The sequence below is a fragment of the Talpa europaea genome, assembly GCF_964194135.1.
Source record: "Talpa europaea genome assembly, chromosome: 11".
Classification (NCBI taxonomy): Eukaryota; Metazoa; Chordata; class Mammalia; order Eulipotyphla; family Talpidae; genus Talpa; species Talpa europaea.
Window position 1 is genome coordinate 9,929,552 of NC_140078.1, and position 17,472 is coordinate 9,947,023.

Sequence of the window (17,472 nt, forward strand, 5' to 3'; positions counted from 1 at the left end):
CCCAGACAAAGAATGGCCAATCGGATGTTCCCCTGGAATTTTAAATTTGAGCAATTAATGACAGAAGACCTGAAACTGTATGGAGGTGCCAACTTGGATTCTTTTAGCCTTCCCTTCAGTTCTGCGGCTAAACTAAATCAGTTCATGTCACGGGTTGTCAGGGGAAGAATACACCAAGACTGACTCCTGGTACTCCTAGAAAGGAAAGAAGGAAGGGAAGAGGGTTATCTGTCATCTGCAGTGTAAACCGGGCACTAGCAACGTGCCTGCCCGTGATGCGGGCTCAGGACGTGTCAGTTTCCCTCCTGGACCCCTTCTTTGAGTCCATGACACTCCACCTCTTTTCCCTTTTTTTCATCTTGGCCTTTTTCATCCTTGGTTGCTGGCCTTGGGCCTGGCAAATGCCTGGGGGAGAGCATTTCTGCTGGGTAGAAAGCCTAAACCCGTCTCCTCACACTCAACACCTCCATCAGCAAGCTCCCCCCACCTGCCTGGGGGCGTAAAGCAGAAGGCTCACGCCACAGCATCACTGTTGATGCGCCCCTTCTTCCCTGCCCAGTGTCATGAACTCGTTTTCCTTCTGAACATCTTTCACATTCACCTACTCAGCCTCTGAGCACAGGCTCCTGTTACCCCCAGACTGGACAATTCCCGCCACTCCTCTTTCTTTATTTTTTTATTTTTTTTTTGAGATTTATTTATTTATGCATACAAGAACTGGGGTACAGGCCAGAGGCGCCCCCCAGAGGTGAGAGGATTCACCAGAGACAGAGTGGGGAGCAGAACAAGTAGATCTACTGAAATACACTGCTGAGGGGAGCAGCGGGGAGACAGGAGAGGTCTGCTGTGCCATGTGTGTCACCTCCCTGGACCGGGATCGAACTTGTGCTGCAGAGGCTGCGGACAGCTTCACAGTGCTGTGCTTCTTTCTTTCTTTCTTTCTTTCTTTCTTTCTTTCTTTCTTTCTTTCTTTCTTTCTTTCTTTCTTTCTTTCTTTCTTTCTTTCTTTCTTTCTTTCTTTCTTTCTTTCTTTCTTTCTTTCTTTCTTTCTTTCTTTCTTTCTTTCTTTCTTTCAAGATTTATTTGTTTATTTATTTATACAAGCAGTGGGTACAGTCAGAAGTGCGGGAGGGTGAGAGAATTCACCAGAGCCAGAGCGGGGAGCAGAGCAGGCAGAAGGACCGAAGTACACTGCTGAGGGGAGCAGCGGGCGGCAGGAGAGGTCTGCGCGCCATGTGGGACCCTCCTCCGGTGGCCGGGGAGCAGCCGGGGATGGAACCGGTGCTGCAGAGGCTACGGGCAGCTTCGCAACCCAGCGCTCAACCGCTGCGCCACCGGGGAGGCCCTCCATGCTATTCTTGAGCCCCATTATGTCCTTAATCTCCTTGCCTACCTCAGTAAGTGGCAACTGGTTTTCCCAAGTGCTCAGGTCAATAATCTTATAGTCACCCGCCACCCTCTGTCCTTCTCAGAACCCGCAGCAATCTATCAGTAGTTAACTGACAGCGGCAGTTAAATTTTACTTTTTATTATCTAACCTTGAGGGTTAGGATAAAAAAGGTAAAATGAGCTTCACTTTCTGTAAAGGGAATTTTCTTTTACCGCAGGCACACTCCCCATTAAAGTAACTCATTAACCAAAAAGCTACCTGGTGTCTCACAGCACACCTGATGCTGTGAGGTGATGGGTATTATTATATTATACCTCCCTCCTCAGAGATTCCCCTCGACTCGATGACCTGAAGGTGGTGGAGCTAGTGTGCTGATTATATTTTTTAAAGATGGCCACAACCATATCTTCCATGCCATAAACTCCTCTGCAACACACCCTAGCCACTCCCCAGCCAGGACATGGACTTTATTCTCTACATTTGAACATGGGCGACTCTTCCAATCACTTTGCTCCATAGAATATGAGGAAGTGCCAGTTCTGGGCAGGGAGGGTGAGTGTCACCCCCAACTGCTCTGCCAGCTTCCATTTCCCAACCCTTGGAATACATGATCTTGGTCCCTCTCAGACCCCGGCCACCAAGCTGTGAGACGCCCTGGTGTTAGGGAGTGTCATCAAGAAGTGACCACTGAGGGCCTCCCTGGTGGTGCAGGCGGTTGAGCACATCACTGTGAAGCTGTCTGTAGCCTCTGCAGCGCCTGTTCGATCTTGGCCTGCTGGGGAGGGTCCACATAGTACAGCAGACCCCTCTTGTCTCACCCGCTGCTCCCTTCAGCAGTGTATTTCATCAGTTTGCCTGTTCTGTTCCCCACTCTGTCTCTGGTGAATCCTCTCACCCTCCCGTGCATCTGGCCTGTACCCCAGTTCTTGTATAAATAAATAAATCTTAAAAAAAAAAAAAAAGTGACCACTGAGTAGATGCTCCCGCTGGACCCAGGGTTCTCATCCCATTTCCTTGTCCAAAGGCCTTGAAAACTACTTACTGCACCCCTGGAGTGAATGTTCCCAGAAGCCGCTTCAAGGACAGTCTTGTGTAGTGTGTCCTTGAGCCTCTCAGGATTGCGCATGTGAGTGAACAGTTAAAGCCTCTATAAAACCCCTGGGATTTGGCAGGTGGCGTTACAGGAAACTACTTGTCTTGTGGCCTTGTAAGTTCCCTGGTTACTAAAATCACCAGTGACCAATATGGACTGGTCTGCCTTTTCCCTGTTCCTCCCTGCTCTCCGAGGATGAGGGCCAGTTTCAGATTACACTCTGGTTGTGCCCCTACACCAGAGGCAGAACAAGCCAGAAGAATGCCAAGAAGTCAGAAAACCAAGGTAGCTGGGGCAGAGCGAGATCGCTGGAGTGGGAGACAGTCAAAGAGCTAGGTAAGGGTGGGGTGGAGTGTCACGCAGGCCCTGAAGAATAACAAGCTCTAGGGGACGTGTCCTAATTGCAGTGGACATCATGCGCTGGTTGGGGGATGAAATGATTTGATTAAAAATGTTTGAAAACACCCGGGCTGTCCTACAGAAAGGATGATTAAAAGCCAGCGACGGGAGCTGCAGTGGCGGCACAGCGCAGCTGTCTGGCCCCTTCCAGTAGGGAACGGGTCATGAATCACTGGGTGCTGGTCACTCTGTCACCTCTGGATGACAGGTCTGATTCATTAGATTTGTCACCCTAAGGAAGACAAAGGCACAGGAAGGGACTAAGTGGTTATTCATTGTCTATCAGGACACCCACCCCTCTTTGTCTTAGTCTGGGCTGCTGTCGCAAAGTGTGACGAACTGGGTGGCTTATCAACAACAGAAATTTACTTCTCATAGTTCCAGAACCTGGAAGTCTGATACCAGCATGTCAGCATGGTCAAGTTCTGGAAAGAACCCTCTTCTGGGTTTTGGGCTGTCAATTTATTATATCCTCACGCGGGAGAAAGAGCTCACTGGCTTCTAATAAAGGCACTAAACCCACTAATCTCCATTCTCATGACCTAGTTCTCTCCCAGGGGCCACATCTAAATGCCATCGCATTGGGACTAGAGTTTTAGCATAAAAATTTGGGGAAGACACAAACATTCAAGGTAATGCACTATTTTTCTGATGCTTCTTGGGCTTGAAAGAACGGGGACCCACACAAATGTCACAAAAGTCGTGTACACCCCAAAGGGAAACATATTGGGGGCCCATGAGATTTTTCTACTGAGAGGCTGGGAATGATGAGCAGTTTTTAAACATGACTGCAATATTTTTGACATTTCTCCTATTGAGAAGCAGGGTCTCTGTTCCCTTGCCTTGAATCTAGGCAGGTTTGTGGTTGTTTTAAGAAATAGAGTATAGGGGCTTCCCTGGTGGTGCAAGGAGCAAAGACACAGCACTACGAAGTTATCGGCAGCCACTGCAGCATGACGAGTTCAGACCCTGGCCAGGGAGCTACCCACATGGCGCAGCAGACCTCTCCTGTCTTGCCCACTGCTCCCCTCAGCAGTGTATTTCAGTAGATGCACCTGTCCTGCTCCCCACTGTCTCTGGTGAATCCTTTCAACCCCTGCATCTCTGGCCTGCACCCCATTTCTTGTATGGATAAACAAATAAATCTTTAAAAAAATAGAGTATAGTAGAAGTGATAATATATGCTTCCAAAACTAGGTCATAGAAGACCATGCAGTCTACCTTTTTTTTTTTTTTAATAGAGGCATGTTTTATTTATTTATTTGTTTGTTTGTTTGTTTGTTTGTTTATACAAGCACTGGGTACAGTCAGAAGCGCGGGAGGGTGAGAGAATTCACCAGAGCCAGAGCGGGGAGCAGAGCAGGCAGAAGGACCGAAGTACACTGCTGAGGGGAGCAGCGGGCGGCAGGAGAGGTCTGCGCGCCATGTGGGACCCTCCTCCAGTGGCCGGGGAGCAGCCGGGGATCGAACCGGTGCCGCAGAGGCCGCGGGCAGCTTCGCAACCCAGCGCTCAACCGCTGCGCCACCGGGGAGGCCCCAGTCTACCTTTTTAACTGCAATGCTAGCTCTTTGCACCCAGATCTGCCAGGGGAGAGGTCAGACTTTCCTGAGGCTGCCATATTGGAAGGAACCCCAAGGCCCATGGAGAGGCCTCGTGGAGACACTCCGGTCCACTGTCTAGCAGAGTCCCAGCCTTTCAGTAATCCCAGCCCAGGAGGTGGGGCAGGGTGAGGGGTGAGGAGTAAAGAAGTCACAGGATGATTCCAGGCCCCAGCCATGAAGTCGTCAATAACTAATTGAGTTTTCCCAGCTGAGTGCAAAGGCATCATGGCACAGTGATAAACCACTCCCACTGTGCTCTGCCCAAAACCTTGGCCAGAATCCACAACCATAAATCATAAAGTGGTTATTATTTTACACCAGGGGAAATTGGCAGCATTTTTTTTATAACCCTAATGGACCAACTAGGCTGTACAGAATTAAAATAGACTGTAAATTATTGAGGTTAACCTACTGAAACCATCTGCAACGGAGGTGAAGAAGGAAAACCACCCAGGAAGTGTTTTACTATTTGCCAAACTGATCCTACTCCCCAGCCCATGAGAAGAGTTAAAACTTGAGATAGGGGCCTCCCTGGTGGTGCAAGGGGTTAAGCATCAGCACTATGAAGCTATCTGTAGCCACTGTAGCATGAGTTTGATCCCCGGCCAGGGAGCTACCCACACGGTACGGCAGTCCTCTCCTGTCTCACCTGCTGCTCCCCTCCGCAGTGTATTTCAGTGGATCTGCCTGTTCTGTTCCCCACTCTGTCTCTGGTGAATCCTCTCACCCCCACACCTCTGGCCTGTACCCCAGTTCTTGTATGCATAAATAAAGAAATCTTAAAAAAAAAAAGGAAGAACCTGAGATATGAGTCAAGACCCGATCTGAATCTCAAGACCACCTCTTCCTAATTCTGTGAATGTGGGTGAGTCATTTAACCTCTCTGAGTTTCAGTTTCTTCCTTCCTTCATAGCATCAAGATATTTCTAGCTTCAGAAATTGAGCTAGGATTAAGAAATCATTTTTTTGAAAGCATCAACACAGTGCCAAGACTTGATCAATAGCTATTGACAAAATGCCCTGTGAGTGCCTGGGGCTCTGTCTTCTTATCCCACTTCACCCTCATGCCTAGACAGCCTCAAATTCTGGACCCAAAACACCTTGTGCCTGCATCCCCACCGGTTCATGAAGCCTGAAAATATTTTGACTTGGCCTTGTAACATCAAGCGCTGTGGTTTCTCTGTCTGGTCTCTACAGAAAGAGAGACAGTGAAGATACTACCACACAGATACACAATAGCTTTTCCCCTTGCCTCCTTACTAAAAAAGAAAGTTCGATTTTGTGTGGTGACAAGTACTGTCCTAGAAAGACGATGAAATATACATGTACGCGCGAGAATAGACATTCTTCCCGCTGCCACCAGGGGGCAGGCAGGGCCTTTCTTAAGCAGCGATTCCTCCCCACCAAAGAAAAGGTGTCTTTGGTCTTAAAGTGAACCTGAAATCAAGCCCATTTCTCTCCCAGACTTTTCAGCAACCAGAGACCAAAAAAGGGCAGATTGGGTTGGGCATGGGATTAGACGAAAGGCACCCACTGGGACCCACTTGGATGAGAAATTGCAGCACTTCTTGGGCACCAGGTGGACTTCCAGGCAGTGACACTATAAACAATGCTATTTGCTCCAAAGCAGTCAGGAAGGTCAGTGCTTGGAATGATTTCTTTAATCCACTTTTGGTCTCTGGTAAGAAGAGCTGTTGAAAAGGCCTTACTATTACAGTTCAGAAGACACAGCAGAGAAACAGAGAAAGTGCCACCTCTTGAACCCGCTATAGCAGCAGACACCAAAGAGACAGCAAGGATTGAGTCTCATATAATTCAGGATCTTACAGATACATGAGTGATGATAAAGAGGCTGATGTCAGAGCTCTGGAGAAGTATCATGGGGAATTAAGACAGAGAACAGAAATGTGCAAGCCTGGCAGCTGCTCCTCTACAAAATAATGTGAAGTATGAATTTTTATAAAACTGTGTCAATAAGGTTCAAGTTGCAGACAACAGAATCCACTCCAGTTACCTTCAGAACATGAAAAAAAAAATAGATCCAAGGCCTGAGAGTTTGAACCCACACACAGGAGAACGTGCAGGGTCGCCGTGAGGGATGGAGCGTTTGAGTGAAAATTTCCTGTCACCCTGATGTTCAGCCCCGATGTCACCCATTCTACTGCTGCCACCCCGAAGAACCATGCATGGTGGGGTGAGGAGGAGGGTCAGGCCTGGGTCCTGGCTTCCAGCCTTGAGCTCCAGGGTAAGTCCAGGGGAGAGGTGTGCTCAAGGGGAGAGATGTGCTCGTGCATTCATGCATTCCACAAATATTTATAGTTCCTTCTTAAGGCAGGGCCTGTGCTCAGGGCTAGAGATGAAGTGATAAAAAACCAAAGCTCACGGCTCCTGCTCCCAGGAAACCAGGCGTCACTGAAAAATACCAAGCAACAGCATGGACAGGTTTTGCTTCTTGGCAGGTTTTGCTGAAGAGGGATCAGGAAGGAGGCTGAACTGTTTCGAGGGCAGCCCAGCAGGCCTCGTGTGGGGCTGTCAGATGTCAGTATCTTGGGGCAGCACAGGCCTGGGGAGCCCTGCAAAAGAAAGGAACTCGTTGGCTGTCACCGCCAAGCCCCTGATCTGAACACTGGGCGCCCTAACAGATACTAGACCACCGAGAAGTGAGCAGCCAAGGTCCATGCCACAACCTGGCTGACGACAAGAAGGCGGCAAGTTTGCCAACCCGGGTAGAGGAGCTCAGCAGCAGGCAGACCCATGCATGGGGTGGCCGTCCTGACGTTCCCATCTGCAAAAGGGGAGCATGTGAGAAGGCTCAGACGATCTCCGAGGATTTGCCCAGCAGTGACCTTCATCCAAGCTGGCCCAGCTGGGCCTGTGACTTCACGGGACACTGCTGCCACCTTGTCCTGGGCAGCAGGAGGCAGGAAGACACTGTGCAGGCGTGAAGGTGGGTGGGCCTCTGAACGCCACCCCTTTCCTCTGCCCTTCCCTTCCCTGTCCTCTGTAGATGCAGAGAGCTCATTTCCCTCTACCCCTCTGGAATCTTCCTGAGGTGATTGAGCAGTCAAATTAACATCAGGTATATTAGTAGGAGAAAGGAACAAATTTAATTACATACACATGGAGAATCTACATGGATGTAAATTCTAAAGTAAATGAGGCAAATTAAGGATATATATCCTGAGTTAAGGAACAGGATAGGCATCTGGGGCTTCAAGGAGAGAGGGTGACTCAAATGACAAAAAAACAGATGCCTCGTAGCTGGAGGCCATGCCGTTGAAACAGATTTGTCTGATAGAAAGGTTAGTTCTGGAGAATCTGGGTGCAATCCCAGTGTTTCGCTCTTCTAGGTAGGGAAGGGAATAGTAATGGTTTCTCTGGAGCCCACAGGGCCTTGATTGACCTTAACTCAAAATAATCCACATGCCAGGGGGCCTCCCTCATGGCGCAGGGTTAAAGACAGCGCTATCAAGCTATCGGCAGCCCCTGCAGCATGAGTTCAATCACTGGCCAGCCAGGGAGCAACCCACATGGCACAGCAGACCCCTCCTGTCTCACCCACTGCTCCCCTCAGCAGTGTATTTCAGTCAATCTGCCTGTTCTGCTCCCCACTCTGTCTCTGGTGAATCCTCTCACCCCTCTGCACCTCTGGCCTGCACCCCAGTTCTTGTATGCATAAATAATCTTTTAAAAAAAATCCACATGCCAAAGTGGTCTGTACTGGGGACACCTGTCCTTCACCTGCTCCTGATCTAGTCCTGCCCCAAGTACCCGGCTCTCGCCCCCCACAGGCATGGTAGCACTGCACCTCATCCAGGAAGTGGTTCTCCCTGGCCTCACAGCCACCGTACTTGAAGGTCTCACAGCACCCAGAGGTGGCGTTGAAGAAGAACTTGGTAATGACAGCCTTGCAGGGACCCTGGTAGGGCGGCTCCAGGCAGAAGTGAAGAAGGTCTGCAGGGACACAGAAGGCTCTGGTCAGTTCCGAGCCTGGTCATCCCAGCAGGGTGGACACAGCGGACAACTGAAACAGCGTGTCTGGCAGTAAAGGGGATGTTGGGGAGGAGGTGGGCGGTGTGAGGCCTCCCTTGGATGCTTGGCTTTCTGGGGTGTTATTAATGCATTTGTTAGATGTGATAATGACGCAGTCATGTGGTGATAATGTAAAAAAAAAAAATACCCTTAATGAGGTGCTCATGGATGAACTGGCATGATACAAGAGTAACTTCAAAACACTCCACAACAAAAAGGAAGCTGGATGATGGGCATCTAGGGCCTTATTATTCTGTTCTTTGCACTTTGGGGATTGAAAGTTCCCACTATTTTTTTTTTTTTTAAGGCTTTAAAGAACCATGGGAAAAGGTACGGAAGCAAGCATACCAGTTTGCTAACTTTAGTTATCTTGGGATGAAACTAAGGGAATATTGGGCCTCCCTGCTGGCGCAAGGGGTTAAGCACCACACTATGAAGCAATCCACAGCCTCTGCAATATGAGTTTGATCCCCAGCCAGCCAGGGAGCAACCAGGGAGCAGAGGTGCAGGGGGTGAGAGGATTCACCAGAGCCAGGGCGGGGAGCAGAGCAGGCAGAAGGACCGAAGTACACTGCTGAGGGGAGCAGCGGGCGGCAGGAGAGGTCTGCGCGCCATGTGGGACCCTTGCCCAGTGGCCGGGGATCGAACCGGTGCTGCAGAGGCTGCGGGCAGCTTCGCAGCCCAGCGCTCAACCACTGCGCCACCAGGGGAGGCCCAAGTTCCGAAATTTTTTAGGCCAAAACTCAGGGACAGCCGAATGGAGGAGATATTTGAGGGGAGGCGAGGGGGGCAGACAGAGAATTCCACAGCACCTCTGGGCACACCAGCCTCACTGTATCTGAGTGTGTTCAACATTGGAGCTCTCCGAACCCCCCAAGTGCAGGGGTTTTCATTGAAGTTTCATTACAAAGGCATGATTGATTAAATCTTTGGGCCTCCCGGGTGGCGCAGTGGTTGAGCGCTGGGTTGCGAAGCTGCCCGCGGCCTCCGCGCCGCTGGTTCGATCCCCGGCTGCTCCCCGGCCACCAGAGGAGGGTCCCACATGGCGCGCAGACCTCTCCTGCCGCCCGCTGCTCCTCTCAGCAGTGTACTTCAGTCTTTCTGCCTGTTCTGCTCCCCACTCTGGCTCTGGTGAATTCTCTCACCCTCCCGCACTTCGGACTGTACCCAGTGCTTGTATAAACAAAACAAACAAACAAATAAATAAATAAATAAATAAACATGCCTCTATTAAAAAAAAAAAATTAAAAAAATTAAAAAAAAAAAATCTTTGGTGACTGCACTCAGGCTCCTTATCCTGGGGTGGGGGGAGGGGGACAGTTGAAAGTTCTAATCACCTCTAATCACCTAATTGCCTGTCCTGAAGCTACCTGCAGCCCCAGCTTCCAGTTACCTCACTAACATACAAAACAGTTACACCACGCGTTTTAAAAGGCCTGGGCCAAGAACCTAAGCAATGTTCAAATATTTATCTTTTCGTTACACTACTTGGAGGTTCTGCAGAGATAGAGACCCGAGGAGGCGTCCAGGACTAGCGGGCGTGTGTGATGACGGTGAGACAGTGACTACTCTCAAATCAATGAAAAATCAGCGATTTCCATTTTAGAGCCTGGAAATGTCCCTGGAGTTAAAACTTCCCAGCTTCCCAGGAGGACTCCAGAGAGAGTTTTGCTCTCCACACTGCTCGGCTGCTCCCCCAGCCCCTTCCACGGACTCCCCTCGTTTTCAGCCCCAGCTGCAGAGGGTAGGGGAGCCAGCACATACCAAGGCCTGGGGTGCTGGTTTCATCGCACTGGGTGGCGGGCAGCAGTGCGGTCAGGAGGACGAGAAGCGCTGTGGACAGCTTGAAGGGACTCATCTTCAGGGTCTGGACGCCTGCTCCTGAGGAGACCTGGGGAGGGAGAGCTTTTCCAGAGCCCAGGTGGGGTGGGAGCAGAGGCGTGAGGAGGGCCTGAGGAAGGGGCCGAGCTGAGGTCCCACCTGGGCATTGCTTCATCTCCCACCTCCGGGGCCTTCTGTGTCTGCACCAGGCGCCGCAAGGCTCAGCCACAGCATTTTTCAAACTTCATTAAGTACTAAGAATACTCGCCACGTCACATTTTACTGTTGAATTGAAATGGTGACTTAATCTGGGGTTTAGGATCTCTCTGAAAGGAAGGTGCTGGCCTTTCCAGAATAAAAGGAAGTATTGAGAGTTATCACCCCTTCGTGCCTAATACGACTTTGGGCTTCCTGTTTGTGCAGTGGGATGTTTGGTGTTGCCTCCAGAACTTTTTTACCCAGCTGAGTTAAGGACTGATTAACTTTTCCATCATGAGGAAGGGAGTAGAAATGATATATAAATTACTACGCACCTCTGGGTTTTAGAACTTTCTTGATTTTAGAACAGAAGAGTTTGTGGACAGGAAGAAGGTCTTCGAGTCCATACCTGGCCTGTGATCTAAACTGTAGAGGATAATGCTGCCAGCACCGAGCATGGAGGCACATGGAGAAGTTTGTTAATAGTCTCCTTTGTCTCTTTAAATATCGATTCTGCTTGAGGATATTAAAGTTCTTGGCAGACACGTGGGCTTCAGCTTGAACAAATGCGTTTTAAGAGTCAGAGCACAATCTAGTCTTAGAATTCGAGAATTTAGAGATGTTGTGTTTATCATTCATTTGAGTTGTTTGCTTGTTGTAAAGCAATAAAATCTTTAAAAGAAAAATAAATAAGCAAGTAAGAAGGAATCTTGCAGGTTTATTCACCTCTGCGTGGAAATCTGACCTTGCAAGACCTGCTCCAGGGGGATAAGGTCGCCTCTTCCCTCCAGAGCCACCACAGGGATTTAGTTCTTGTTTTCCAGGGCACAGATAATTGGGCAAAATATCTTGGGTGGGTAGTTTTTTTCATGGTTCAATGGAAAAAATTCAAATAATTCTCAGGCTACTTCTGTACATCCTCGGGCAGCCTGCCTTTGGCCTCCACACTACACACCTTGAAAAGTGGTGGAGGGCCTCCCTGGTGGCCAAGGGGTTAAGCACCACACTATGAGCAATCTGCAGCCTCTGCAGCATGAGTTCCATCCCTGGCCAGCTAGGGAGCAACTCACATGGCGCAGCAGACCTCTCCTGCCTCGCCCACTGCTCCCCTCAGCAGTGGATTTCAGTCAGTCTGCCTGTTCTGCTCCCCACTCTGTCTCTGGTGAATCCTCTCACCCCCACATCTCTGGCCTGTACCCCAGCTCTTGTATGCACAAATAAATAAATCTTGAAAAAAAAGAAATTGCAATTAAAAAAAAAAGTGGTGGAGGCAAGATCAGGTGAATTTCAGAGCGCCCCCAAATTCTCTCCCACTGATACACCCCTCTGTCCGAACCCACACCTTTACGTGACTTCTTTGGAATGGTCAGGGTAACAAAAGTGAGCAGCAGACGCCCCGCTGTGAGCGCGCCTATGCACCCATGGGTGAGGCTCTGGGTGTGATAGGCCATGGGGCCCCAGCTGCTGCCGCGCGGGGGACCCTCCGGGAGGGCTGGGATGGAACTGCCAGGACAAGCTGCAGATATCCTCAGGAGAAGAAACCCCTCATTCCCGTCTCACTGCTTCTGGGACAGGCTCTACTGGGAACGCTGGGCATCACGGTGGACCCAGATTTGGCTGATTCCCTGGCGGTCCGGCCGGGCGCCCTGGTCTGCGCGGTGGAGGTGCTTGAGGCTGCAGGGTCCAGATGTGCAGCTCGGGGCGCCCGGGTAGTGAACGGCAGACAGTTGACTTGCTGGCAAGACTCAGAAGGCTGCTCCAATTAGCTGCTACCAGTTTTCCCCTTAAATAGCCAAGAGGAAACTAAAATTAAAATGAATGGAAAACCGTCTGAAAGACGCCAGGGCTGCGCACTGTCTGTTAAGCCTCATTTATTCTGGCGCCTGCAGATGGCAGGACAATCAGACTGACCACCGCCTCCGCGGGGCTCTGCAGTGCTCTGCCGAGAAAGGACGTGCAAGTGCACGAGTCCCTTCCTTTCTCAGTCTCACCCCTGTGAATTTGGTTTTGGGGGCCCATGGGTGATCGACGCTTTCCTTATAGGCAGCCACTGACTTCTTGATTGTCTGGATCTGTGCCTAAGAGCTCAGCTTGGCTTTCTGCCTGGTTGGTACTCAAAGGTGGTCAGTTCTTGCACATATGCAACTCAACTGTCAGGTCGGGGCCCCCAGATATGACTGAACAGAAATGTGGGTTGCACCCCATTTTTAGTTAGATAGGACCTGACAGAAACGTGGGTTGCATTCTATTTGTGGCTAGAGTCCTACCAACTATTGCCAGTTTTTAAGGGAATTGTCCAAGTCCTTCTTTCTGAAGGGGTCCAATGAGCCCATCAACCCCAAAAGATTCTCAGAACTGGTCTCCTCCAGACACCCTGCTCTGGCATCCTGAGTATTTTGATCTAGGACCAATGAAGTCCCTTCTGTCTTTGCCTACATCTTTTGCTCTTTCCTAATCAAAGAAGAGATGATCATGTCAAATCCCCTTTAAGACTTAGAAGAATGTAGGTTGGCGGGAGGGGGGTAGGTTTGTTAGCAAACATGCCCCCTCGGAGAGGCTCATCATTACTCTCAGAGTGGACATGTCTAGTGTGTGAAGTTCCCCCCTTTCATCAGATTTCTCAGCAGAAACTGTACAAACAAGAGGAAAATAGAAGGACATATTCGAAATACTCAAAGATAAAAATGGGCAGCCAAGAACACTCTGCCTTCAAGACTCTCTTTCAGGGGCCTCCCTGGTGGCGCTAGGGGTTAAGTCTCAGCACTATGAAGTTATTCACAGCCGCTGCAGCACAAGAGGTGCAGGGCAGTGGGGGGCGGGGTAGAGGCGGGTTGGGGGTGGGGGCGGGGGGCGGGGGGCAGGGGTAGGGGGTGAGAGGATTCACCGAGATAGAGTGGGGAGCAGAACAGGCAGACTGATGAAATACACTGCTGAGGGGAGCAGCGGGCGAGTCAGGAGAGGTCTGCTGTGCCATGTGGGCGAACTCATGCTGCAGTGGTTGCAGACAGCTTCATAGTGCTGTGTCTTAACCCCTTGCGCCACCAGGGAGGCCCACAATAGGGAGTTCAATTAGTAGGTCAGATCAATTCAAGAGATGAGACAAGAGCTGAACACCTGCTCCATGTAAGTCAAAGTACTGAGTACTGGTCTCTCAACAACCAGAATGACTCCTTCCCTGGGGTCCCTGGGCCACAGCCCTGTTCCTGTGTGTTAGGTGTGTCCGTCTCTGCCTGGAGACTGTGATGCTCCATCACAGTAACAGCATGGGCCACGGTAACATGGGACCACGTGTGGCAGCATCTTTTGCAAAGATCTTACATAGCGTGATGACTCACCAGCAAGCACTGAATGAATCATTAGTGAATTAATCCTTGAATGGACGGATGCATAGAATCCATCGCACACTCCGTGCAATAGTCAGTCCTGGGCCTCTTTACCCCACACTCACTCAACTTCCCACCTTCTCTACGGTGACCGCCCACACCCCTCTTCTTGATGACTATCGTCTCCCCTTTGTCTGCCCCATGTGCATTCTTACCTCCTACAGCCCGTTCTCCTCACAGCAGCTGGTGTGAGCTCTTGAACATCTACTCAGCTAACTACACTCCCTGACGGGGGCAGACTGCGCTGTCATGCGTGCATATGGGTGGATAACACACTTCGTAGGGGCCAGCCGTGACCAATGATGAGAGTATCTTGAAGCAACTATTATAACCCAGCTCTGTGCATTAGCATGTATAGAAACCTAGAGAGAAATCTGAGTCAGGTCTCGTTATGCGTTAGCTCACCATCAGTGCAGAACGAGGCCTGGGGCCTACACGGTCCCTGCCGATACTCCAAGTCCTCCTTCTCTTCCCGCTAAGTCCCAGCTGCCCACACACGCTTGTTTTTCAAACACACTAAGGGGCTCCTGCTACAGAGTGTTTGTACCTGCCATCCCCTCTGATTAAAGCTCCCCCAAATTTCATGATTTTCTCTATCACCTGGTGCAGGGCTGTGCTCCTTTCTGCCTCCTGAGAAGGCTTTATCATCCTCATCATGTTAATCACTTTATTTCAAGAACATAACACCAGCGAAGTTATATTATGTATTTATCGATACACATGAGTGTTTATTGTCTGTCTCTCCTGCTAAATGGTAGGCATCGTGATGGCTTGGGATTTCCTTTCTTTTTTACTTCTGGATCCCTAGAGTCTAGGACAAGTTGGCACATGACCAGGAGGCGTTAAAGGAAAGAGCCCCAGCAGAGGTGGGAGGCTGGAGATGCAAGGTGATGGTCTTCAACCCTTTCTCCGTGTTCCCGACACTCTTGGCTCCAGGCATGGACCATCCAGGTTTCGGGCATTAACACCCCACCCTCCCCACTGCAGGGAGAGGGCTCGGACCAGACCATCCCCAGATTCTGGTAGCTGGAGGAAGGTTGGGTTTGATGAGCCCCTCGAATCCCCCCTGAGCTTTCTAAGACCACCTGGTCGGGACCTCACAGCTCCCAGGGTGCAGCTGTCAAGCCTGCCTGACCCTGAAGCCGTCTCTCTCCGTCTCCAGAGAGGGTGGGGCTTGCTGTGTCCTGGCCACGTGCGGGGACAGTGTTAGTGGGCTCTGTCCAGGGCAGACAGTTGTTTACCAGGATCTGTCCCAGGCGTGGAGGGAAACACGAGGGACTCGTGTTCTGCTGCCAACACCATCTGTGCAAGCCCCTCAGCTACTCCTCCCTGTTCTCCTGGGGAGCCCCAGAGGCTAGGAGTCACCCCAACCTCCCAGTGCTATCCCAGAGCAGTTCCACACACAGCCCAGCTCTGTGAGGGGAGAACCCAGCTCCCAGTACCCTGGCGACCTGATGGACCTGGCCTTCAGCCCCTCTGGCCTTTTTCCCAGAAGCCGCTGCCTCGTGCCAACCCCCCTGGAGAGGGCTGTGCCCAGGCTTACCCTTGCAGAGCCCCAAGAAGCCTCAGTGGAAAGAACCAGGCCAGACAGCACGGGTAAGAGAAAAGTGTCCTGGCGCCGGTACAGCAAGAAGTTCAAGGCCCCAATTACAGATGTTTGAGTGACCTGGCCTGTTCAGCAACATGACCGCCTGACAGTCATACATTCACCCCCTAATGATTGGAATGCAAACCACTTACCAGGCGCTATTCCAAACACTGCAGTTACAAGACAAAATCTTTGCCTTTCTGGGGCTTAATCATTAACACACAAGTAAGATAGATAGTAGGCTCCTTGGCCGCAAGAGCGGGAGAGAAAAACAGGCGTTTGGAAATAGCATACATGAGGTTGGCAGTACAGAGGGGTGACCAGGAAGGCCTCACCATGACTGATAGTGGAGTTGGTGGGAAGGACGGAAGGGTCCAAATGTGCTTCTTTGATGTGTAGATTTTTTCTTACATTTAAAAGCTTATTAGGAGGGCCTCCCCGGTGGCGCAGTGGTTGAGCGCTGGGTTGCGAAGCTGCCCGCGGCCTCTGCGGTGCCGGTTCAATCCCCGGCTGCTCCCCGGCCACCAGAGGAGGGTCCCACATGGCGCGCAGACCTCTCCTGCCGCCCGCTGCCCCCCTCAGCAGTGTACTTCGGTCCTTCTGCCTGCTCTGCTCCCCGCTCTGGCTCTGGTGAATTCTCTCACCCTCCCGCGCTTCTGACTGTACCCAGTGCATGTGTAAACAAAGTAAACAAACAAACAAATAAATAAATAAATAAAACATGCCTCTGTTAAAAAAAATAAAATAAAATAAAAGCTTATTAGGAAAAGGAGAAAGGAAAAAAGAAACGCCTGGGCAAGCTGAGAGCTGCCTACATGTGGATTATTTTGATGTGAAGGCAATCAAGACCCAGCAGGCTCAGGGAAAACCTTGACCACCACCCCCTTAATTAGTTAAGCAATTTAGATAGAGGAACTGGCCCCAGAAGAGAACTAATATCAGCGATGTTATCTGATTTTATCTGAATGGCCATCTGTGTGGGAGGACAGACATCTAATTATCAAACTTCCTCCCCTGCTGGAGGCCCCGCTCCCAGTCCCATCCTAAGCTTGAGATAGTTCTAAGCCTGCTTTGGTCTCATTTGCCCTTTTGACTTCTATCTTTGAGGCCTACATATGTATGAAATACAATTTGTTCTTTTCCTGTTCATTTGTCTTACGTTAATTTAATTATTAGGCCAGGGCCTCCCTGGTGGCACAAGCGGTTAAGCACCGCACTATGAAGCAATCGGCAGCCTCTGCAGCACGAGTTCGATCCCCGGCCCGCCAGGGAGCAACCCACATGGTGCAGCAGACCTCTCCTGTCTCGCCCGCTGCTCCCCTCAGCAGCGTATTTCAGTCAATCTGCCTGTTCTGTTCCCCACTCTTGTCTCTGGTGGATCCTCTCACCCTCTGCATCTCTGGCCTGTACCCCAGCTCTTGTCTGCATAAATAAATAAATCTTTTTTTTGTTTGTTTTTTTGTTTGTTTTTAAAACAAGCTCTGGCCAGTTTTATTAAAGAAAAATTTCGCATGATTTACTTTTCACCAGTCTGTTCTGGCATGCTTCTAATGGTATCAGAATCACCTGGGTCAATGATCGCCAGTGTGCATACTCTGTAGTATTTTCCACACGCTGTGCCCAATTCAATATAATTACCACTGTAGTGATGGACACCAGTTTTGGCCAACATGGCGTAGTTCTCTATTTCAGATTTCCTCAAGGCTGGGCAGTTGTTGGCGAGGATGACCGGTTTAGCTTTGCCTTGTCTGATCATTTTCAGAGTCTGCTTGTACCCCAGCACGTACTTTCCACTTTTCATAACAAGTTGGAGCCTAGAGTTGATCGACTCCAGCAACTTTTTTGTCTTCTTGGCGGCCACCATCTTCCTGCCTTAGGTGCGGGATGGCCCCCAACCAAGAACAGCCACCAAGATGGCCGGGGAGAGAGAAAAGCAATAAATAAATCTTAAAAAAAAAAAAAAAAA

General features: G+C 50.2%; 1 protein-coding gene across 1 annotated transcript; it reads right to left on the reverse strand.

The window, feature by feature from the left end:
* Positions 1–17,022: 17,022 nt before the first annotated feature.
* On the reverse strand, positions 17,023–17,370 carry LOC311180254 (large ribosomal subunit protein eL30-like; the record flags this gene model as incomplete). Its single annotated transcript, XM_084247952.1, has 1 exon — positions 17,023–17,370. One exon carries the CDS (start codon positions 17,368–17,370, stop codon positions 17,023–17,025), a length of 348 nt encoding a protein of 115 aa, XP_084104078.1.
* Between the last annotated feature and the right edge of the window lie 102 nt (positions 17,371–17,472).